The sequence below is a fragment of the Giraffa tippelskirchi genome, chromosome 3 (genome assembly GCF_054371585.1).
Source record: "Giraffa tippelskirchi isolate mGirTip1 chromosome 3, T2T-mGirTip1v1.2.pri, whole genome shotgun sequence".
NCBI classification, from domain to species: domain Eukaryota; kingdom Metazoa; phylum Chordata; class Mammalia; order Artiodactyla; family Giraffidae; genus Giraffa; species Giraffa tippelskirchi.
In genome coordinates, this window is record NC_137277.1 from 43,206,287 (window position 1) to 43,231,575 (window position 25,289).

At 35.5% G+C, this 25,289-nt stretch overlaps 1 protein-coding gene and 1 long non-coding RNA gene across 8 annotated transcripts in view; both read right to left on the reverse strand.

Annotated features, from left to right (window-relative positions):
• NLK (nemo like kinase) overlaps window positions 1-25,289 on the reverse strand; it is a 132,052-nt gene that overhangs the window by 60,541 nt on the left and 46,222 nt on the right. For all 7 annotated transcript variants that reach the window (XR_014079622.1, XR_014079623.1, XR_014079620.1 and 4 more), the window contains one exon: window positions 1,631-1,760. Coding sequence is in view for 3 of the 7 variants with exons in the window: in XM_081580409.1 (XP_081436535.1) it covers window positions 1,631-1,760 (130 nt within the window). In the remaining 4 variants the exon portion in view is untranslated. The remainder of the gene's footprint in view (window positions 1-1,630; window positions 1,761-25,289) is intronic.
• LOC145542166 (uncharacterized) overlaps window positions 21,501-25,289 on the reverse strand; it is a 39,193-nt gene continuing 35,404 nt past the window's right edge. The window contains exon 2 of the long non-coding RNA XR_014079633.1: window positions 21,501-24,753. This is a non-coding gene — a long non-coding RNA (uncharacterized LOC145542166). The remainder of the gene's footprint in view (window positions 24,754-25,289) is intronic.

The window sequence follows — 25,289 nt, forward strand, 5'->3', positions numbered from 1 at the left end:
ATATCTGTTGCCTTAACTACATCAAATACCAGTTGCCTCTTAGATTGGCATTCCACACATACCAGGTATGCTGGCCCAGAGATACTTCTGTAGGTTTCAGAGCACAGCATAAATTCATTATGTATAAAACAGTCGTGCCGTGATGTCTTCAACTCCAACTATCTGCCTCACTTTCGAACATTCCCACAGAAGTCACAAGCACTCTTTTAAGATAGAGCTCAGGAGCCCCAAACAGTAGTTGCTGTGTGTATGTGGTTTTCAAGAACGCAGTTTGTTTCTTTTCTTACACTACTCACTCTGACACTATCTCTGTAACTTAATTAGCTACTCTATAGGAATGAGTCATGAGCAAAGACAGTAACATATACAGATAGTGGCCTATTACACCATCCCTCCTTTATAAAAGAAGCCAAGATAGGTCTGAATATAACAAATCATTGAAACCTGTAGTATGTGAATTTCTGATGCCACCTGCAAAGTATTTCTTTCCCATGGATCCCTTTACTTGAGTCTCTGACAATGTATATAAGGTGTGTAACTCGTTGATGCTGAGTTGGTATTCACAAGGCAAATTTGAGAAATAAATAACAAAGCAAGCACTAGACATCAATCTAAAATCACTTCCAAAGTTGCAGGAACTAGTCATGAAATAGCAACTGGAATGATGTTTTGAAAGTTACCGAAACAAACACACACATTGTTAGGCAGTTCCAACTGAATAAAAAACAAAACAATAACTTTCTAAAAAAGTTTAAGGAAAATGGATTTCGGGGGGTGGAGGGTGGGGCGATCAGTAAAATGAAATATGTCAAACCAAGGAGCTTCAAATAAAAATACATTCTAAGTTTGATATTCCCAGTTTTACCAAATACTTCAAACTTCTATAAATTTTTCTCTTAAGTGTGATTCACACTTTAGCCAAAGTTCTTAAAGTTCCTGTGCAAACCAGCAGTCAGATTCATAAGCAATTATTATTTTTTGACTTTTATTTCAGGAATTAAAATAGCACAGGTTGAGAACCAAATGCAGAATGTGAGGCAGTTTTTCTTTTCATATGAAATTGAAAACTAACAGTCCAACACTAACATCCGCCGGGGAAATTTTACATATATCAAACTTTTAATTCAGGATTAGTTGAAGAGACGCTCCCTCAAACCACTATGATTCTCTTTCCCCATGAGCCCTGATATCTCTAAGCAGAGCAATAAATAAAATAACCCATATTATCTTTAAGAGCTGTATTGTTTTTCAGAGGAGAAACTGTTTTCTTATATCTTTAACTTAACTCTGATTTAAAATACTAGAAGATAAAAATAAGGCATTTAAAATCAGGGGCCAGTTACTTCTATTTAAATCATTTAGACTACATATTATACTCTATTTTTATGTTAAGTATTACTACTATTCCCAAGCTAAGTTTTAACATTTGCTTTATATCAATTAATTTTTCTGTCAATCAATAAATCCTAGAATTCATTTAAATTTGCTCATTCACAAAAAAGGCCTATTTTGTCTCAGGTTTCCAAATCCCTTAATATGGTAATGTACCCTTTCTAAGTCTCTTCTGCTCTTTACTAACGTAATTAAACATGCTTAGGAAATAGTTATCCCAAACACCGACTTCACTTACATTATCATGTTTAAAAAAACACAACATCTTCAATTCCCGGAAGACCCTTTTGCAAGAGACCAGATTCTGGAAGACGTTGGGCATCTTTTTGAGTGCTACTCTCTTTCCATCTCTTGGATCTGTTACTGACCTAAAGACACAATATTTAGGGGGAGAGGAAAAAAAGACAGAGAAATCAATTCCAAACTTTGCTCTTCAATGTTTTATCATATGACAGATACCTTTATGTTGAAACACTCAATATTAAATCCACTTAATAATGCTTAAGGTATCAGTGAGAAAGATTAAAAAAAAAAGTATAACCAAACAGAATGTTTTAGCTCACCCAACTCATTTGCCATGCTGCTGCTTTTTTTAAATCCCAAAATTTCTATAAAAACTTAAATCTTCCAGAGAGGTCACTTAGCAATACATCTGAGGTAGAAGGGCTATTAGTGGTAAAGCTATTTTAAACATGAGGGAAAAAGTATAGAACATTAACATGATTGGAGTCAAATTAGTTTTATGCTTTATTTTCAGAACCAAACGTGGTCACTTCTAATTCAGTGTAGAGAATACAACTGGAGTATATCTTATGTAAATAAACACCTTTTAGTAATATGGTTTCTAGGACATTTCAGGACACAAGCGTGTCCCCTCATAAGTCTGAGTGGAAGTTTAGGGCTGTGCCATCTCGATTATGATAATGTCTTCCCTTTTGTTTCTCAGTTCTTGGTATGATAGCTGCCTCCTGTGGTTACTCTCTCTTTAATAACTGAGTGTCTGCCTTTTCTCACTTTTAGCCTTCTAACATCTATATTGCCAAATCCTTGCATTACAGTTCCCTGTGTTTAAACTACTAACGTGTTTTCCATTTTTCTGACTGGACCCAACTGATACATATTAAGTCAAAGTTTTTGGTAATTACGGCCAATTGGCCATTTGGCTAACTGCGCTTCCATGGATTAATCTAAAGCTTTTTTTTTTTGCCTTCTATCCATCATGGATGACTGGTTGTCTTTGTAGAATTCATTCCTGTCAGATTTATTTGCTAGATAATTATCACTCTCAGCTACCGTTATCTTTCATTTTCTCTTTCAGTCATTCGATGATTTGGCTTTTCTTCCCAGATTTCTATCATTTTGAAATCTGGTCTGTATGTCACCAATGCCTTTATCTAGATTATTAATTAAAGTTTAGAACAGGACTGAGGACAAAGCTGTTCAACAGATATAATACTAGAAGCCATCTTCATTCAATTAATTATTTACTTAACTACAATCACTCAGTTTATTTCTTCCTCTTGTCCAGGAGGAAGTAAGACACTCATCAAATTACTTTTCTGAAAATAAAGCATTCCTTTTATTTAACTGTCTAAAAATCATACCAAACCTCTTTATGAATATCATCACTTTTTTACAAATTTATCTTAGTGATTGCTACTTCCTTTCCTGAGTTCTTGTTACTCTTAAATGGTGCATCCTGTATTTTTAAAACAGCATGAGGACTCTATTTTCTCCTACTGATAGAAAATTTGGTAAAACAAGTATTAACATTTTTAACTCTTCAATACCTTGAAATGTAATTCAACTATGCTAAGAGACCGAACATTTTTAACTGTTGTTTAAAAAATACCAGCAAAATCCACAACACTGCTTAGAATCCACATAATCCAGGAAAGCAAAATACGAACGAAACCAAATATAATATTATATTGACTATTACATTTTTTTCCTATTTAAGTATCCCACTTCTGTACCTAGATACCAGAAGATAACAAGTCAATGGAACAGCAAGGAAAGGAAATTCTGGAACACACACTGCATAGTAGTTCACTGCCTCTTGAGTCTTCTTTAATGGAGGACAGTTAATTAGCATTTCTTTGTCTTTTATGACATTGCCATTTTGGAAGAGTACCGGCCAGTTATTTTTGTAGATTGCTTCTCAATTTGGGTCTGACATTTTCTTAAGATTAGGTTCAAGTTGATGCTGTTAGCCACTGTTGTGTCTGACTCTGCAACCCCATGGGCTGTAGCCCGCCAGACTCCTCTGTCCATGGCATTCTCCAGGCAAGAATACTGGAGTGGGAAGCCATTCCCTTCTCTAGGGGATCTTCCTGACTCAGGGATCTAACTGGGGTCTCCTGCATTGCAGGCAGATTCTTTACCATCTGAGCCACTAGGGAATGTATTTTTTTAACGGGAATGACCCAGATGTCTTCTCAGTGCATCACTTTAGTAGGCACATGATGTCAGTTTTTCCCATGACTGATGATAACTGTGATCATTTGGATGAAGCGTTCTTTCAGGTTTCTACACTGTAAAGTTATTTTTTCCTTTTGTCTAACTCTGTAAATATGCTATTTCTCATCAAACTCTGACCCACTACGTTTGGCATCCATTGATGGCTTTATTGCCTGAATCAATGATTACTACAATGTTGCCAAATGGCACTTTAGTCATTTTTAATGTCTAATAATAGCTAGCCTGCACAATATTAATTTTAAAAAATGAGTAAATTGATTTAACACAATACCCTTTCCAAAGGTCTCATGCAGCAAAAATTCTTTGCAACTTCTGACTTTTCACTGGTCTTGATCCTACCATGGTGAGGAAAGCTGTTTTAAGATAAACCCACTCTTGGCTCAAGGTTAGTACAGTTCCTTGTAATGTTTTAAGGTAAAATTCACAAAGCAGCATTTTATTTTATTATTCATGCAAAAGCCAGTCATGCCTGTGGCTGGTAACAATATAACTCTAATGAATGTGAATGGCAGTGCAGTAATTTCACGCCATGTTGAGTTTGTTCTCTCTTAACTTGAGGTAGCAGATGCTTTAGTTCAGCACAAACGGTACCACAGAACACAGATAAGTGTGGAAGCCTGTTATACAGGAATTCTTTTATTTTCTTTGTTACTGAATGGCTTGCTGTGCTTAGTTTCTCTGCTGCTGCAATACTCTGGTTATTTCGACTGCACTTGTTAATGAAGCTCCTGCTGTAAAGACAATGAACAACATTTAGGGCAATTTTCCTCCTTTCAGAAAAAAGGAGCTATTCTTTGCCCTACAATTCAGTTATGACAAGTTACTTTCTCTAAAATACTATATGCTCTAAATAAAACGGTGCATCTGTCCTTTCATCTGCTTACCTTCACAGGCATTCCAGTTATACTAACAGGCACTTCCTCAGTTTTAAATTAACATCTGATTCTGTAAACACTTGAAAGTTTTCAAAAGAGAAAAACAAAAACAAAGAAAGTTTTAAGGGTTGTGAGAAAGAATCCTTTCTTATATCTTCTTGGGTTCATCAATCCTTCTCTGAACTTAAAATATAAGTTTAACTGTTTTTTAAACAGCCAGAAGAATCCACAAGCCATTCTTCAGAGAGATACAGAGTCAGTCAAAAGAGTACACTACCAGAACAGGAAGCCTTTTAGATTTGATGTGGTTGTTTTGTTCTAGAGTTTTCTTAATACCAGGAAGCTGAGACCAATGTCACAAATCTGCTTGCATTACTGACAAGCAGAAGGGTTGAAATGAAAGAAGAGTAAAAGTTACTATTGGGGATACTTTTCAGGTACTAGAATGTTACATTACAGCATCTTTTAATTAGTATAACTAATCAGCAAGAATCTCCCAGAAATTAATGCTCCTCATTCACTTTATGTGAAGAATCTTTCCCCTCTACATATTTTAGCAGTTTTAAAGTTCATGGCTCTGATACAGGTTTCTAACTATCCAACAAAAATAATAATAATTTATAATGAGAATGCTTCAACTTGGATTAAGAAATTTTTCTTCTAATTCTAGCCACATTAACTTGTAATCAGCAATCCTCTATTTTTTGTTATATATACTACAATTACTATGTCAACTGTACCAATACAATACACATCTCAGTAACAGAACCTCCTAAGTGTTAGTTGCTCAGCCGTGTTTGACTCTCTGCAACCCCCTACGCTGTAGCCCACCAGGCTACTCTGTCTATGGAATTCTCCAGGCAAGAATACTGGAGTGGGTAGCCAACCTTCTCTTCAGGAGAACTTTCTAACTAGACTCTAAATATTTAGATTATTGCCTTCACATCACGGGATTCACTTCCTTAAAAGTTATTTTTACTTGTATTTAAATGAAGTCTGTTGAGAAAACAATAGCAAACTATGAGACAAAATTTTTGATAACAAATAAGTCTAGAAAATGTTTATTTGTCCTCAGTACTTATTATACGCTCATGGACACTACAGGTTAAAGAATATGGAGTATTATTTACATGATTCTTTCATTTTTCTAACCAGATCTTCAACAAGCTCTAGTCTGTATGCACTCTGACATAATTTACAGAGTTACAAACTATAGTATTTAGAAGGACAAATCTCCTAAGCTTTCCTGCTCCCACCCAAAAACACATTAAAAAGGGTTTTCATTTTTCATATTTAGATAATCTGTCCATCAGTTGGGTTTTTCTGATGTTGGTTCTTCTTTTAAAATATTTATCACAAATTTGGTATTTGCTGAGTTAGCCCTACACATGAGAAAGCAATCTTTTTCATTTTATTCAAGGTATTTATAAAGTAAACGATCCCCCAATTTGTTAATCTGAAAATTACAAGGAAAAAAGGTATTATACAATAGCCAAACCAAGCAGTGAAACAGTTCATTCTTTTTTCTCATATCCTAATATTACTGATTGGGAGAAGTAAAATAGCTACATTTAACAGAAAGAGTTAAATAGGAACTTAAAACATCCTCTCAACTCTGTGCTTAAGTAAGTATAATTAGCAATGATCCCAGTAGATGAGACGGAGCACTGAAGCCATTCTGATCTGCAGTGAGACACCCAGGGGTGCTAATAAGGGAGGAAGAATAAATAGGCAAGCCATCCAATACCAAGCAGTCATATTTACTTTCAAATACTTGTTATTGTAAGATCTAACTTTAAGGCCTCCTCAACTCCTCATTCCAATAATCACTGAATAAGTTAAACTATAGGAGAAAAACTGTTTAATGCTAATTATTGTCTTGGGAATATTTTATGGTGCTTGAGATCATGAATTAATTAGTTCCATCCTTACTGTAGATGCTAAAAAGACATAGAGACTCTTTCCCTCTCAGTCACTGTCAAATATCTCTGTGAGAGTCAGACCTGCCTGCACAAAAGCTGCCACACTGTCTTTTCAATGTTAGAGGGTGATCATGACACATCCTAGTCTGCCAAGTCTAGGAAATTTTCAGGGTCCACTGGCTACCATCTTCTCCTAGAAACAGACCTGTGAATATCGTATGGGGAGGACACCGGTTGCAATGAAGGAAAGGTATCTGTACAAAGCCACAAGGAAAATAATTCACAACAGCAACTCCTTCTTGCATTTTAACAACTTTGGGCAAGAGGAGGTCACAAAGGGTAACCAAAACTAGAACTATGTCACACAAAAATGTACTTGCTTTTAATCCCATTGATGACTTCATGAAAGATATGTATTCAGTAACAGGAACAATGATGAATATAAAGATTTTTTTAAATTAAAGAATGGCAATTTTTGTTGCACATTAGTTTTATAAATGTAGAAGACGTAAAATGAAAGAAAAGGAGTTTTATTCACTGTATTCTTTTATAGGATTATGGCTTTACCAGTGTCAAAAACTGTAATAAATTTAGAAACAGAGAGTGCACATCATCAGAAAAAGTTTTAACTGCCAAAGAGAATGCTTTACCATTTGATATTAATATTTTAGTGGTTAAACTAATATTTTAATAACATAAAATATAAGTCTCAATATGCTATTAGTTAAAAGCAAACTGAACACACCAACAATAAAATTATTTTATTATTAAAATTATTATTATTATTAAAATTATCTGAACACACCAAAAATTTATTCTTTTTTGGAATAAAAGGGAAAATCTGAATATGGTTTAAAATTATGATTATAAACTAAATTTCCCTATTTTCTAGAGATGTATATTCTTATGTATACATAAGTGAAATGATATGAGATCTAAAAGATTTATTTTAAAATACTTCAGTAATAAAGACTGTTGAAATGAAGCAAATCTTAAAGTTACTGAATCTGAGTGGTACGTTGTCGTTGTTTAGTTGCTGAGTCAAGTTCTACTCTTTTAGGACCCTGTGGATTGTAGCCCAAGCTTCTCTGCTCATGTGGTTTCCCAGGCAAGAATACTGGAGTAGGTTGCCATTTCCTTTTCCAGGGGATCTTCCTGACCCAGGGATCAAACCTGTGTCTCCTACATTGGCAGGCAGATTCTTTACCACTGAGCCACCCAGGAAGGCTGGTTAATGGAATCTAATTATTCATAAGTAATGAACACGTACGTACGTTTGCAAAATTGCAAAATAAAGAAACTGAAATGAAAAAATATTTAAATTTTATAGTAATGTTAGAAATATCCAAAACTGAGATTAAAGAAAAGCTATGCAAGACTTCTACATAAAAGGACTGAAAACACATCACTGAGAGAAATTAAAGACATAAATAAGGAAGAGATATACCATATTCATGAATTAGAAAGCTATTTAATACTGTAAAAATTTCAATTCTCCCCAAACTGATTTATAGATTCAAGTGAAATTCAAAACATAAAATGGTTTTCATTTTGTAAAACTAGGAAAATTAGTATAAAAGTTTTTATGGAAATGTAAATACGCCAAGGAAAGCTAAGACACTCTTGAAAAAGAATGAGAAGGGAAAATTGCTCTCCCAGATATGAAGATTTATTATAAAGCCATGGTAATTTAGCCAGTCTAACAGTCCAATGAAACAGAAATATGGCACAGAAACAGATTCTCCCATATATAGACATTTGGCTTATCATAAAGCTGGCTATGCAGACAGAACAGCCATCTTAAGCAAGTGCTTCTCAGCTTCAAAACTATCTGTCTAAACATTGCTCTATAATACTGAGGCTCAGAGCCTGCAAATCATGTTTTGGTTTTTCCAACTAGATCCATGTTAGACTCTGCTAATAAAGGGCTTTAGGAGCCTTTTAAGAGCAAGGCTGGGGTAGCAAAAAAGGAACAAAGGGCTCTTATCCAGTTACATACAGAACTCTTAAGAATCAATTTTTTAAAAAGGCTTGGATAGGCATTTCACCACAAAAAAGGATTAATTCAAATGGCCAATAAACATATGAAAAGGACCTTAACCTCATTAGTCATTTGGGAAATGAAAATTAAAACCAAAGAGAAAGTACGACTTAACCACCAAAATGGCTAATGTTTGAAAGTCTGATAATACCAAATGTTTGGTGAAGATGTGATGCAATGTCAATCCTAATACATTGCTAGTAGAAGTGTAAATCTGTAGAATCACTGTGGGAAACAGGTTGGTTTTATATACTAAAATGAAAATAAATCCATACTGGAACCCAGCAATTCGACTCTTAGGTATACACCCAAAATGAATGTGTGTACCTATACACTAAAACACAAACAAGTGTGTGTGTTCATGGCAGCCATATTTGTAATACTGGAAACAACTCAAATACCCATGCACGGTAAAACAGATAAACAAATTGTTGTATATTCACATAATGGAATATTTTACAGCAACTGAAATGAACTATTGCTATATGCAGCAACATAGACAAATCTCACAAACACAATTTTGAGCCAAAGAAAACAGTCACAAATGAACAGTAAGATTTCTGTTTAAAAAGTATAAGCAAAGTTAAACTCTAAGGTTTAGGGATACATACTTAGGCAATAGAAACTATTAAAAAAGGAAGTGGTTACCAAAAAGGTTAAGGACAATGGTTATCTTGAAGCGGGTTACTTAATGATGGGGGCAGAGCAGAGAGGACTTTTGGGTGCTGCCAATATCCTATTTCTCATATGGATGCTGGCTAGAGGTGTGTGCTCTGTGATAAATCACTGCGTTGTATGTTTTATTTTGTATTCTTTCTGTATGTTATTATATAAGTAAAAAGGTAAAGGCTAACCTCCCAATTAAATTTGGGCATTAAAAAAGCATTTTAGATTGAAATCTATATAATGAGTAATTTTTAAAGAGGCTGATTCTTCCCTTCCCCCCCATAAAGATACACATCTACACTAGCCCAAGAGATTCTGTCATACCTTTCCTTGTGCCACTGGTTCATTCTGAAGAGAGGAGTATACATAATATCTCCCTTATGTTTTGATAGAATTCCAAAAGAATTTGCTTGCTTAAAAAAAAAAACAAATGTTTTCTTCATCATTACACAAGAATATGCTATTAAGGAGCATTCCACAGAATGCTGTCAGCAGAATTATACCAGAACTACAGTCCCACCCCTAATCTAATCACAATCTCCTAACTTCTATTGTGAAGCAAGATGCTGAAGCAGCTACAATATATAGATGTGCTTCAGGTTTTTAATTAGTTGGCCTTTTAAAAATAACCAAACCCCAAAATACTGCAAATACAAAACAGGAGGCAAGATTCCCAGCTGTGGCAAACTGAAGAAATCAGCAAATCTTCTAACAAAACTACTACAAAACTGGACAAATATGCCAGAAACAACCATTACTGGGCTCCAGAAAATAACTAAAGTCAAGTGACCAATTTAAAAGTGTTTATGAAAAATGTGGAGCTTTGGGTAAGAACAGAGGGAGTCAGAGGTGTTATTGTTTGGGGTTACTCCTTATCCACCCCCCACCCCAAGACACTCCATGCAGTAGTTATACCTGAGCAGGGCTGGCCATAGAAACCAGTGGCTTCACTGTCTGAGGCTGCTGAAGTGATTTGAAATAGAAGGCAAAATCTCACACCCAGTGGCACTGAGAGTAAAACCATTAAACCCAACTAGAAAAGAACAGATAAAGTACAGCTCAGCTAGCCTGAGCCTGCTGTCTCCGTTGGGAAGAGGTGCAGACTAACAGAAATCCAGAAATTTAATAAGGAGATTCTTGAAATGAGAGCCACAGGGGGCTTGGTAAACTCTGGAGGTTGACTGCAGAGGTCCTAAACTAGGAGGCTTCCTACATATAAAGGGAAAAATGGGAAGCTTAGCAGAAAGTAAAAACTGAGGCATACTTGAAAACCAGATGAACACCCTAATACACTCACAGATGCTCAGCATAGGGTAGAAGCCTTACTGGAACAATATGTTTGAGCACAACTTTTAACTTAGCTGACTGCTAAGCCATGGGACCCCAAGAAGGCTAGGGTGAAAAATAAAAACAAAAACAACTGAGCAAATACTTGAGTGGCTGCAACCTACAGGGGAGAAAGATCTGGCATATTAAGTCAAGTTACTTAAATATTAAGCAAACAAATATAGTAACAGCAATAATGACAACCTTCAGAGAGAGGAGGGAGGAGGGCTGAAGAGAAATCAGATCCAGGGTTGTTACAATATATTATCAAATATGTCCAGTTTTAACAAAACAAATTACAAGACATGTTAAAACACACACACACACACAGGAAAATGTGACCCATTCTAAGAGGGAAAAGCCGTCAAAAGAAACTATTTCTGAGTGGGTCCAGATACTGTACTCAGAAAAATTTCAAATGCAATTATAAACATGTTCAAAGAATTAAAGAAAAATATGATGACAATGACGGAAAATCTCAATAAATAGAAAGTTACAAAAAAGAAATCAAACTCTAAAGTTGAAAAGTACAATATTAGGAACGAAAAGCTTACTATATGGACCCAACGCAGATTTGAGATAGCAGAAGAAAGAAAAAAAACCAAAATAGTGAACATAAAAGACAGATCCATAGAAATTACACAATCTCAAGAACAGAGACAAAAAAGTTTGAAAGAAAATGAACAGAGACTCAAGAGACTTATGCAGTAACAGTGAATGTACCAACATACATCTAATGGGAGTACCGTGAAAAAAATGAGAGAGGAAGGGGCAGAAAAAAAAAATTGAAGAAATAGTGGTTTAAAAATTTCCAAATCTGATGAAGACCAATATAGAAAGCTCAAACATTCCCAAATAGGATAGACACAAGAGTTCTGTACCTAGGCACTTCATAATAGAGACTAGACAGCAGTGGAACACTGCAGTGGTAGTTGGGGGGAGGGTGGGCAGCAAAATAGCAAATATGTGGATAAACAGAACAATTGGTTTTAATATACATAGATGTTAATATATATATGACAATAACAGCACAATGGGCGAGGAAACTGAGCTATACTGGAGCAAAGTTGTTGCATTTTACCAGAATTAAAATAGTATTAATCGGATATAGACAGTTCAGAAATTAAGATGCATACTGCAATTCCTAGAACAGTCAATAAGAAAATAACTAAAAAACCAAAGGAGGATTAAAAAAAAAAAGAGAGAGATAAGTTAACAGTCAAATGAAAAACAGTTAACACAAGAATACATTTTTGAAATATGAACTTGTTTAAGACAAAAGATATAAAGGAAGATTGTAGCAACAAAAGAAACATGAGATACGTAGAAAAAAAATACTGTAGCAAAAAGGCAAATACAAATTCAATCAATCAATCAATTATATTTGGAAGCATCACTACAACAAAGCTAGTGGAGCTGATGGAATTCCAGTTGAGCTATTTCAAATCCTAAAAGATGATGCTGTGAAAGTGCTGCACTCAATATGCCAGCAAATTTGGAAAACTCAGCAGTGGCCACAGGACTGGAAAAGGTCCGTTTTCACTCCAATCCCAAATAAAGGCCATGCCAAAGTATGTTCAAACTACTGCACAATTATACTCATCTCACACGCTAGCAAAATAAGGCTCAAAATCCTCCAAGCCAGGCTTCAACAGTACGTGCACTGTGAACTTCCAATACATTCAAGCTGGATTTAGAAAAGGCAGAGGAACAAGAGATCAAATTGCCAACATCCACTAGATCACTGAAAAAGCAAGAGAGTTCCAGAAAAAAATCTATTTCTGCTTTATTGACTATGCCAAAGCCTTTGACTGTGTGGATCACAACAAACTGTGGAAATTCTCCAAGAGATAGGACCACCTTACCTGCCTCCTGAGAAATCTGTGTGCAGGTCAAGAAGCAACAGTTAGAACTGGACATGGAACAACAGACTGGTTCCAAATCGGGAAAGGAGAACGTCAAGGTTATACCGTCATCCTGCTTATTTAACTTTTCTGCAGAGTACATCATGAGAAATGCCGGGCTGGATGAAGCACAAGCTGGAATCAAGATTGCTGGGAGAAATATCAATAACCTCAGATATTCAGAGGACACCACCTTTATGGCAGAAAGCAAAGGAATTAGAGAGCCTCTTGATGAAAGTGGAAGAGGAGAGTGAGAAAGTTGGCTTAAAACTCAACATTCAAGAAAACTAAGATCATGGCATCTGGTCCCATCACAAATAGATGAGGAAACAATGGAAACAGTGAGAGACTATTTTGGGGGCTCCAAAATCACTGCAGATGGTGACTGCAACCATGAAATTAAAAGACACTTGTTCCTTGGAAGAAATGCTATGACAGCATATTAAAAAGCAGAGACATTAGTTTGCCAACAAAGGTCCATCAAGTCAAAGCTATGGTTTTTGCAGTAGTCATGTACGGATGCGAGAGAGTTGGACTATAAAGAAAGCGGAGCGCCAAAGAATTGATATTTTTGAACTGTGGTGTTGGAGAAGACTCTTGAGAGTCCCTTGGACTGCAAGGAGATCCAACCAGTCCATCCTAAAGGAAATCAGTCCTGAATATTCATTGGAAGGACTGATGTTGAAGCTGAAACTCCAATACTTTGGCCACCTGATGGGAAGAACTGACTCATTTGAAAAGACCCTGATGCCTGGAAAGATTGAAGGCAGGAGGAGAAGGGGAAAACAGAGGATGAGATGGTTGGATGGCATCACTGACTCAATGGACATGAGTTTGAGTAAACTTTGGGAGTTGGCAATGGACAGGGAGGCCTGGCATGCTGCAATCCATGGGGTCGCAAAGAGTCAGATACGACTGAGCGACTGAACTGAACTGGAGTTTCAATACCCACTCTCAAAGACAGAATTAAAAGATGTGATGCTTACTCCTTTGAGGAAAGCTATGACAAACCTAGACAGTGTATTAAAAAGCAGAGACATCATTTTGCCCACAAGTAGGAAATCCAATCCAGTAACATAAAATCCAACCTCTATTCATGCTTAAAAAAAAACCAAAACCAACATTCAACAAACTAGAAAGAGAAAAATTCTTCAATCTGATAAAGGGCACATGAAAAACAGAGCCAATATCTTACTTCAAAATGAGACTGAATGCTTCCCCTTAAGGTCAAGGAACATGGCAAAGATGTCTGCTCCAGCCATGTCTATCTGAATTTTACTGGAGGTTCTCCTCAGTGGAAAAAGCACACCTCCAATTTTTTTTTTTTTTAAATATCTGAATTGGAAAGGAAGAAATAAAACTGATTTTATTTGCAGATGACATGATCCTCTACGTAAAAAATCCTCACGAATACACAAAAACAGTACTTGAATAAACAGGTTTATCAAGGTTGCAGGATACAAGATTGTTATACAACACCCATTTTTTTCTACATGCCAGCAATGAACACTCTGAAAATGAAATTAAGAAAACAATTTCATTCACAACAGAATTGAATAAACTACTTAATGGAAGAAATTTGACAAAAGAAACGTAAGATATACATACTGCAAACTACAAAATACTGCTGAAATAAATCACAAAACATTTAAAAAGACAGAACACTTCATATTCATGAATTGGAAAACTCAATGTTAAGATAGCAATCTTTCCACAGTGATCTACGGATTCAGTATAATTCCAATCAAAACTGGAACCCTCACATATGACTGGGGGAAATGTAAAATCCACTTTGGAAAGCATCCACTTTGGAAAGCAGTTTGGTTGTTTCTGAAAAAGATAAAATAAACTTACCATATGATCCAGCAAATCTACTCATATATTTACATAAGGGAAATGAAAATATATGTTCACACAAAGATTTCTATGTGAATATTCATAGCAGTATTATAGCCTAAAAAACTGGAGTCAAATCCATCAACTAGTGAATGGATAAACAAACTATGCTACATCTATATAACAATAAAAAGAACAAACTACTACCTCCTTATAATCTACTACTTAAATGGCTAAACCTCAAGCATTATGCTACTAAGAGAAGCCAAACACAAAAGACCACACAATATATATCATTTATAAGAAATTTTGGGATGAGACTTTCAGAGAGACAGAAAGCATATCAATGGTTGCTCAGGGTTGGGAAATGGAATGAGTGACCAACTACAAAATGGTTAAGTTTTGGGGGTGATGAAAATGTTCCAAAATTGGGTTGTAGTGATGATTGCATAACAGTGGAAATTTACTAAAAATTACAGAATTACATACTCATGATGGGTGAATGTTACAGTATGTAAATTATGCCTCAATAACACTGTTAAAACAAATCATCACCTCAGAATACTGTTTACAATATTCTAGGCCCTATTGTGATTTTATGCTATATAATTTTCCCCCTTGATATTTATACAGTTTTTCCATTTACCCACATAGATTTCATACATCAATTCAAAGAATACAGAAAAATCATAACTTCTTTCTCTTTCTTTAAATATCAGTGTTTTGCTCATCTCTAATTCACTTGGAAATCTCTATAATGAATGCAATGAGGAGCTAGTTTATAACAATATAAACCATGAATCAATTTTTGGAACTGCCACTTTGTTCTATGGTTTACTTATTTTTCAACCAATACTACCTGATAATTATCACTTAACATGTCATAACTATTTCATATACAGATTACTGCCATTAATAAAATTCTTTAAAGCAGCTGCCATCAAATTTAGCGTATCCAAATCAACTGGTAGGCTTTACAAGAAACACGAAAACAAAACAACCTATTTCATTACTTTGTAAGAATTTGTATTTTTAAAAGCTCCCAGCTGACTTTGACTTTTACCCAGATTCAAGAACTATTGCTTTAATCACAGTGCTTTTGTAACTTAAGGTACATAAGAATTACCCAGAATTCTTAAAGTCTTAGAGTGAAGATTGATTTGCTATGTCTAGGGTGGTGAAATGGGGTTCTGCATTTATAACAAGCTTCCACGTGATGCTGATGTTACTGGTGGCAAGGTTTTAAATCTTATTTGGTTAAATACCTCAGGTAAACATGGGATCTTAGTATATTTGGCCCTCCCATGAATCAGGGTATAAGACTTCATTTATTCTAAATTCTTTGATGTTTGCCATTGAAATTTTGTTGTTCACATATACACATTAGGCTAAAGTACCATGTCTAGTGCCCCGATCTTTGTGACTGCCAAATAGGGAATGTTTCAACTGACTCTGGGGGGCAGGGGATTTTATGTCCTGGTCCCGTGGGACTGTCATGGTCAGTGTCATCTAGAAAGAAACTCACACTCCATCTAGTGCTTTGATTTTTGTTACTGCTGCTGGGCACACCTCTACCTCACCTGGCCAAGTAAACTTGCAAAGAAAGATGAACACTGTATAATCCTTCTTATACGAGAATATATAAAATAGATAAATAAAACAAAGTTCAGTTCAGTTGCTCAGTCCTGTCCGACTCTTTGCGACCCCACGGACTGCAGCACACCAGGCCTCCCTCTCCACCACCAACTCCTGGAGTCTACCCAAACTCATGTCTACTGAGTCAGTGATGCCATCCAACCATCTCATCCTCTGTTGTCCCCTTCTCCTCCTGCCTTCAAACTTTCCCAGCATCAGGGTCTTTTAAAATAAGTCAGCTCTTCGCATCAGGTGGCCAAAGTATTGGAGTTTCAGCTTCAACATCAGTCCTTCCAATGAACACTCAGGACTGATTTCCTTTAGGATGGACTGGTTGGATCTCCTTGCAGTCCAAGGGACTCTCAAGAGTCTTCTCCAACACCACAGTTCAAAAGCATCAATTCTTCGGCACTCACCTTTCTTTATAGTCCAACTCTCACATCCATACACAACTACTGGAAAAACCATAGCCTTGACTAGACGGACCTTTGCTGGCAAAGTAATGTCTCTACTTTCTAATATGCTGTCTAGGTTGGTCATAACTTTCCTTCCAAGGAATAAGTGTCTTTTAATTTCATGGCTGCAGTCACCATGCGCAGTGGTAACTATGTAAATTTTTTTTAAAAAAACACTAGAAACGCATTGCCAAAAAAGTATTTAGTATGTAACATTGTAAATAAGTGTATGTTTATTATTATATAATCTATTGTTACAATACAGTAATATACATTAATTGAAAAACTGCAACTTCACTAAATTCAATCACTATGCTGTTGAATTCTTTAAATTTTCTAGGTATATAATTATTACGTGCATTGTGATCATTTAATTTCCTTCCTGTGTTTATCTTTACATCACTTTAACACATAACTGGCTGACAATTGATAAGAAATTTTTATCTTGTTTGTTTTTTAATGGAAGATGCCTCTACTTTTCCATTTGGGCTGACGTCAAATTTTAGTGACAAAATATATAGGGAAAACTTTTTAATATAAAGAAAACTTTTTTCCTTTATATATTTTAGAGTTGTCAGAAGTGAGTGATTTTTATAAAACATTTTTAGAATCTCTTAAAAATATCTTGGAGGTATAATCATTTCCACTAATTTTCACTTTTAAGTTACCAGGTTATAAATCCTTGACAGCAAGGATTCTACTAAATGTTTTATTGTATCTGCTCAGTGCCTAGAATATTATATCCTGAATGTTGGTTTAACTGATATTACCATTTCTCCCAATAATGAAATGAACTAAGATAACAGTTTTTCTTACACTAAAGCAATCATGAATTTCCACACTAAATCTCACTTGATCTTGGTAATTTTTAATGTTGAACACCTTTTGATATGCATTCTACTTACATTATTTTACTACATTTTTTTCATTCATCAAGACTGACCTTTTTAAAAAACATTTTAAGTATAGTTGAGTTACAATGTTGTGTTAATTTCTGCTGTAAAGTGAGTTAGTTATATATATATATACATATATATATACACACACACACACTTTTTCATATTGTTTTTCAGTATGGCTTATCACAGAATATTGAACATAATTCCCTGCTATACGCAGGATCTTGTTTATCCATTCCATATATAATAATTTGCATCAGCTAATCCCAAACTCCCAATCCATCCCTCACTTACCCACCCTCCCTCTTAGCAACCACAAGTCCGTTCTCTTTGTCTGTGGGTCTGTTTCTGCTTTGTATATATGTTCATTTGTGTCATATTTTAGATTCCACATATAAGTGATATCATGTGGTATTTGTCTTTCTGACTTACTTCACTTAGTATGATAATCTCTAGGTCCATTCATTTGCTGCAAATGGCACTACTTCATTCTTTCTATGGTATTCCATTGTATATATGGACCACATCTTCTTTATCCATTCATTTGTTGATGGGCACTTAGGTTGTTTCCATATCTTGGCTGGGTTTCCCTGGTGGCTCAGCAGTAAAGAATCCGCCTGCAATTCAGGAGATGTGGGTTCAATCCCTGGGTCGGGAAGATCCCTTGGAGGAGGGCATGGCAACCCACTCCAGTATTCTTGCCTGGGGAACCCATGGACTGAGGCGCCTGATGGGCTACAGTCCACAGGCTTACAAAGAGTCGGACACGACTGGACACGACTGAAGCGAAAGAACACGCACGCATGGACATGACTGAAGCGAAAGAACACGCACGCATGAGCACATGTCTTAGCTGTTGCAAATAGTGCTGCTGTGAACATAGGGGGTACATGTATCTTTTTGAATTATAGTTGTGTCTGGATATATGCCCAGGAGTGGGACCACTGGATCATCTGGCAACTCTTTTTTTGTTTTTTTGAGGAACCATCATACTGTTTTCCACAGTGGCTGCATCAATTTACTTTCCCACCAACAATGTAGGAGCATTCCCCTCTATAGCATCTGTTATTTGTAGATTTTTTTTTTTTTTAAATGATGGCCATTCTGACCAGCTTGAGACAGTACCTCACTGCAGTTCTGATTTGCATTTCTCTAATAATTAGTGATGCTGAGCATCATTTCATGTTGCTGTTGGAAGACTGGCCTTCATTTTTGTGTTGTCCTTATCAGGTACTGTATCTGTGTGTCTCACAAAATAAATTAGTAGCCTTCAGTGTTTGGTATCTATTTATATGATGTAGGTATTATGTGTTGAAAAATACTCGCTAGTGATCCCAGTAAATTATCCTGTGTTTCCTATTACAATTGATTTACTCAAAATATCTAGCTGTGTAGTGTCCTAAAATTTTAAAGCCTAGTTTCTAAGTTTTATAAATGCTACCCATTTCCCTGGTGGCTCAGAGGGTAAAGCGTCTGCCTGCAATGAGGGAGACCTGGGTTTGATCCCTGGGTCTGGAAGATCCCCTGGAGAAGGAAATGGCAACCCACTCCGGTACTCTTGCCTGGAAATCCCACAGACGAAGAACTCTGGTAGACTCTAATCCTTGGGGCCGCAAAGAGCTGGACATGACTAAGCGACTTCACTTTCACTTTCATCCATTCCCTAGTTATCTTAATTTTGTCTACCTTATTGCTCTGTTGTTTTCTTAGACCCTTTTGAGATTAACTATTATATACAAAAATTTTTTAAATCAAAATAAACAGGTAGAATTGAACAAATAAGTTTAGCTTTGCCAGTCTTATGAGCTGAGTAATTGGTGAGGGGGGGGGGTTTATGTTTACCAAGTAGTACATAACCTTTTGTAGTAAGCATTTCTCTTTTTCATCTAGTTGAAAATCTGCTATGCTTTGCTACACATTTCTTAGTTTATTGTACCATAATCTGAAGATGCTGTATTTAGAATTTATGCTAAAAGTATTTACTAAAAAATTATGGGTATTCAAACCTGTACACTAAAGCACATATGCCTACTATTGCTATTTCCATTTCATTCTCTCAAAAATTGATCTTGTTATGTTACTGAAAACAACCTTTGATTTATTCGATTTTAAATTTTAATGGTGAGGTGCTGTGTCCTAATTGAGTGCTCTGGTATATAGCTCTTGCATTTATCAGATTTTGTTTCCCACTGTTTCCTGTATGTAACCTAGAAAGCATCTGCTGGCATGTAAGAATGGTGTGTAAGACATCCCAATTTTATGAAGGAAATTTTGAGACAACCACTTTATGTATTTTCATTATATATGAATTAAAAATGATTTTAAAACAGTAATGTGCATGAAAACACTTTTGTTCATATAAAGCACGCTGCATAACAAACAATTTAGTTGAGGATAATAAGCTCTGCATATGCAGAAATATTACAAAAACTAAGATAATTTTGGGGGGTGCTGCACAGAGTGGCTTGTGGGATCTTAGTTCCCCGACCAGGGGTTAAACCCATGCCATCGGCAGTAAAAACGCAGAGTCCTAACCACCGCACTGTCAGGGAATTCCCACACTAAGAAAATTTAAGAAATTAGTAATTTGAGGTATGTTTTCAATAAAACAGACATAATAAGGTACACAAATCATAATTTGACATATCTTATGCTAGGTCCTTCAACCATAATATGGATGCTTTCGATGCAGCATAATTTTTAGAAAACATATGGTATTTGAAAAAGATGTAAAGACTATAATATACTCTATTTTTTGTTTTTAACTGTGATAAATAGTGCAGTAAGGAAATGAAATAAATCACCCCCACAGAAACATCAACATTGCAAACTAACATTTTTTCCTATCTTGGTGTTCTAATATAGGGCTAAATTCAGCCTTGGCTCTGGGCAGTAAAACCTGTTGGCATGATGCAGGGAGCAAACCGGCTCTAAATGAGCAGGGTGATCATAATTAGCTATCAATGTCTACCCCAGATCCACCTGGGGAATTGGGGGTGGCATCAAATGTTGCTAGTAACAGATAACAAGGGCTTTCTTCTATGGCCAATGGATGGGTAAATCATCAGGTCTTCTTTATCACTCAAGAGAGGGCAGGGGGAGGATTTGGCTGCCCAAACACCTGGCAGGGGTGTAACTGATGACTGACTCCTTACTTTTTCCCAAATCTATTTTTCACCAGCAAATGACACCTGTACCCTTTGAAGAGTAATCCATATTTTCTCCCACTTGAAAAGAAAGCTGGAGGGAAGAAAATACCATCCTAGTTTATATCTGAAATCATTCTAGCCTTTGGACCAAAAAATGACTTTAAAATTTTATGTTGCCAGTTTATATATATATATATTTATTTATTTATAAAATTTCAGATAAAGAGGAATGTATTTGCTTCAGCCACAGCTCATTAGCCATGTTTGAAAGCCACCTGTTACACCACAGCTAGAGTATCAGGTGTATATTATTATGTGGTAGGAAGATTTTCAATCCTCCTCTGGGATATGAAGTTGAAAGACAGCATTGGGTGAAAGGAGGTGCCTGTTTCCTTTCCATTCAGCTAAGACAGAAAACTTTGAACCAAGGTGAAGATTCAGTATAGCAATTAAGAGACAGTAATGCAGAATGCAGCTGAGTAAAGGAAAATGGTCTGCTGCCTGGCATTTTACTGAGAACACCTTAAAAAAAACACCTGAAGAATAGAAGGCTAGCAGAACTAAACTGGGATTCAATGGTGCAACAGTTTCAGTAGTGGAAGATCAGAGAAGGTGACCACAAGGAAACTGTAAAATGAATTTAGAACAAGGACAATGAGAGTTTGTTTTCAAAGAGTTTCTTTTGCTACTCATAACCAAATAGTACCCCAGGGAAAAGAAAGGCTTTCCAAAAACTATGAGATTCCATGTAAAAAGATTTCAAGACTATTACTACCACCGCCTGTCAAATAACTGCAAATTACTTCTACATGAATCCCGAGTCGCTCCTTGAGAGCCTTGCTCTGCTTGTTGTCAGTTTCACTCCAGGAAAAATGAAACTAACCATCAAAGTCATGAGGATGAGAAATGTCAAGTTCGTTTGCCAAAAAAAGTCCATCTGAAAACTACCCCTTACAACATCTAATAATGATAACTAAAACCTAGCCCCGGTCTTCCAATGACTGACCCTACTTTGATAAAGTAAAAATGATTGTTTATATATAGCAGTTTGTTATCAGGTCACACAAATCCCCAGGAGAAACAAACCAGAGAAATAAGAACTACCCAAGGCCGGCTCTCAGAAAGAAGCTAGAAAAGCAGCTTTACAACTACTCCAGTGGTTAAGAATCTGTCTTGCAATGCAAGGGACGTGGGCTCAATTCCTGGTCAGGGAACTAACATCCCACGGGCCTTGGAACAACTAAGCACCCCGAGCTGCCACTAGTGAGCCCGCACACTTCAGAGCCTATCCGCCACAACTAGAGAGTCTGTGCCCCACAACTAAAGATCCTGCGTGCCACAAGGAAGACCCGATGCAGCCAAAGAAATAAATTAAAAAAACCAAAACTATCTCCCTTGGAACACTAGTAAGTTTAGGAAGAGAGTAGATTTTTTGCCTGTTTTCTAAAGTATTCATTCAGAACTTAGTTTCAAAAGTTCAGTGACATTAATATGCTACCACTGTGATAAACAGACAAAACTTAAAATGTAAGCATACTTCCAAATCCATTATTATATCATCTGCAAATACACATAAAAATTTCCTTAATTAAATCTCTAGAACTTTAAATAATTTAATATATGGCTGAATACAAATTAATTTTCAAACAGAAGTTTTCATAAAACAAAGTTTCAAACTTCAGAAAAGAGTAAAGCATAACCTTAAAAAGTGAGTGCAAAGATTTTAACTCATAGTAAAAAGGTATGAAATGCATAATCTCAATGTCTAAACTTCTAGAGAGCAAGCTACAGGACCTGTCACCTTCACAACATTTTTAACACTATATATAAAGATGCAAGAATGATACAAAATAAAACTTCCTTCTACTTCAGCATGGTTGTTTAGAACAGAATGAGAACTTCTAAACTCTCTTAAGCTGGACCAAAAAACTAAAAGTGCTACTTGACTTTTCAAATGGCTACTCTTAAAGTCTTCTAAAGAGGTACTATAGTACATAAGGAAGGCAGAATAAATTTGTATAACATTGGAAATGTTCTACTAATCTGCTTTCCAAGGACAAAACCTTTTTCAATGTCAAAATCATATAAAAAATGAAAAAAAAAATATAATAGGGAAAAAAGACCCTCAATGATCCAAGATATGCAGGAATAAATCTAATAAGGGATGAGGATAGATAATGAATGGGTATAGATGGATAAAAATGTGAATTTTACTGAAAAACACAAACAATAACTTGAATAAACAAAATAAACCATGTTCCCAAAAAAGAGTGTAGCCGATTGTATTTTCCAAAAGTGGCCACAATAATAAACCATAATGGAAAAGAAAAACAAACAAACCAAAACCAATAAACTTTTCCTCTTCTAAAGACACTGCTGAGAAAATGAAAAGGCAAGTTACTAAATGGGAGAAAATATTTTTAAAACACCTGATGAAAGGCCTGTATGCAGAATATATATATCTCTTTCAATAGTAAGAAGATTAACAACCCAACTTAAAATGGGCAAAAGACTTGCATACTTTATAAAAGAAGATATACAGATGGAGAATATGCACAAGAAAAAAATATTCAACATTAGCAGTCAAAGAAATGCAAATTAAAGCCACGGTGAGTCTACTACACACCCGCACTAGAATGGCAAAAGCATAACAAGACTGACATTTTTAGCACTAACCACATCACATTGTGATTATGGACATGTTTCACTATTCCAATAAAATGCAAGCTCATAAGGGAGTGAAAAAAAAAAACGACTGACAAGAGTGGTGGTGAGGACTTGGAGCAACTTGAACTCTCATACATTGCTGGTGGGAATGTAGAATATACAGACATTTTGAAAAGCAGTACAGCAGTAACTTACAAATAAGCATATACTTAACACATGACTGAACAATTCCACTTCTAGGTATTTATCCAAGAACAATGAAAATATATATCCACATAAAGACGTGCAGACAAAAATTCATAACAGCATGATTCATAATAGCCAAAAATTCAATGCCCTCCAAATGTTCATCAAGTGATGAATGGTAAATTTTAGTACATTCATAGTATATATAACACAACTCAATATTACAAACAAAAGAAATATTAATAAACAACATGTTGAATCTCAAAACATTATGCCAAGTAAAAGAAGTCAAACACAAAAGATGATGTACTATTTGAGTCCACCTGGTTTAAACTCTAGAGGAACAAGACTACAATGAAAGAACAAAGACCAATGGTTGCCTGAGGCTGCATGTGGGAGAGGGGACCAGCTACAAAGCAATGGGAAAAAACTTCTCAGATTAGAGACCCATTCTAATATCTTGATTGTGGCTGCACAAATATAATTACCAAAATTCATCAAAGTCCATCATTAAAAACAGTGAATTTTACTGTACATAAATAAACTTTAAGAAAAAGAACACAATATCAGAAAACAAAAGATACAGTACTCCACCAGTACAAAAAATTATACTGAAACTAGGAGCTATTATTGTTTCTCAAACTGACTTCGCAAAAATTACACTATGATGAAGGGCATTAATTCAATAGGTGATCGGATAAATGAGAAGACATCCATTCAATTAAAATGATGTGCCCAATAATATACGTATCCTGGCTGATAAATGAAAATACACTTCTTAATTGCATTCTATGTTGGTATCTTTCACAAAAATGTTTATCCTCTACCTGGTGATCGGATAAATGAGAAGACATCCATTCAATTAAAATGATGTGCCCAATAATATATGTATCCTGACTGATAAACGAAAATACACTTCTTAATTGCAGTCTATGTTGGTATCTTTCACAAAAATGTTTACCCTCTACCTGTGTGAGTTATGGTACAGAAACTATCACACAACAGTCAGATTTCTAACATTAGAAGAAAACTAAACATTCCCGTCCTCTTTTACCCCAGTTTGGGCATATGAGACTATATTTTCTGTATAATTCTTATGATGATTAATGAAAAGAAAAAAGAACCTTTGGACTTTACTCGGAATTGTCACAAAAGATCTGATATGAGCAACTATTTCATTTCAAAAGAGCTCTGATCCACAAATTTAATTAGTTATTTTAATAATTTACTTACAGTTTCCTCTGTAAAAGATAAAGGAGTAACAGAAGGTTCTAGTACATACTTTTTAGGTTTGTATTACCTGGGCCTCAGTTCCTTATCTATAAAGGAAAAATGGCAAGGTGCAGGATTAGGTCATTTCTAGTTCTAAGGAAGACTAATAAACTAAAAATCAGTCAATGCTTTAAAAAATTATAGAATCGGCAAATGCAAAGTGCCAAGAAAGAAAGCTTTGTCAACTAGTCTGGGATATCATGTAAACATTCATTTAAAGGAGGAAAAAGAAAAAGAAAAAATAAGATCCTTATTAAATCCTGGTGAATTTAAACCCAGGGAACATTCACTATCAATCTGTCAAGAAGAGTAACAAAGGCAGGAATCGCAACTAAAAAGCGATATATCCTCAATGGTTTCCTAGTTGCTAAAATTTAAAGTCAATTATCTTACTTGAAGACAGTGAAAATGTATAACATCTGTCATTATAACCACATCAGCATCAGGAAATAAGATGTCTAATAGTCCCTCAACTATTATTAACAGGTAATTTCAAACAGAAAAGCACAATATACTAATAGTTATTCAAGCCTAATAATTTATTGTGCCTGCTTTAATGTTTCCCAATTCAATAAGGTTCATA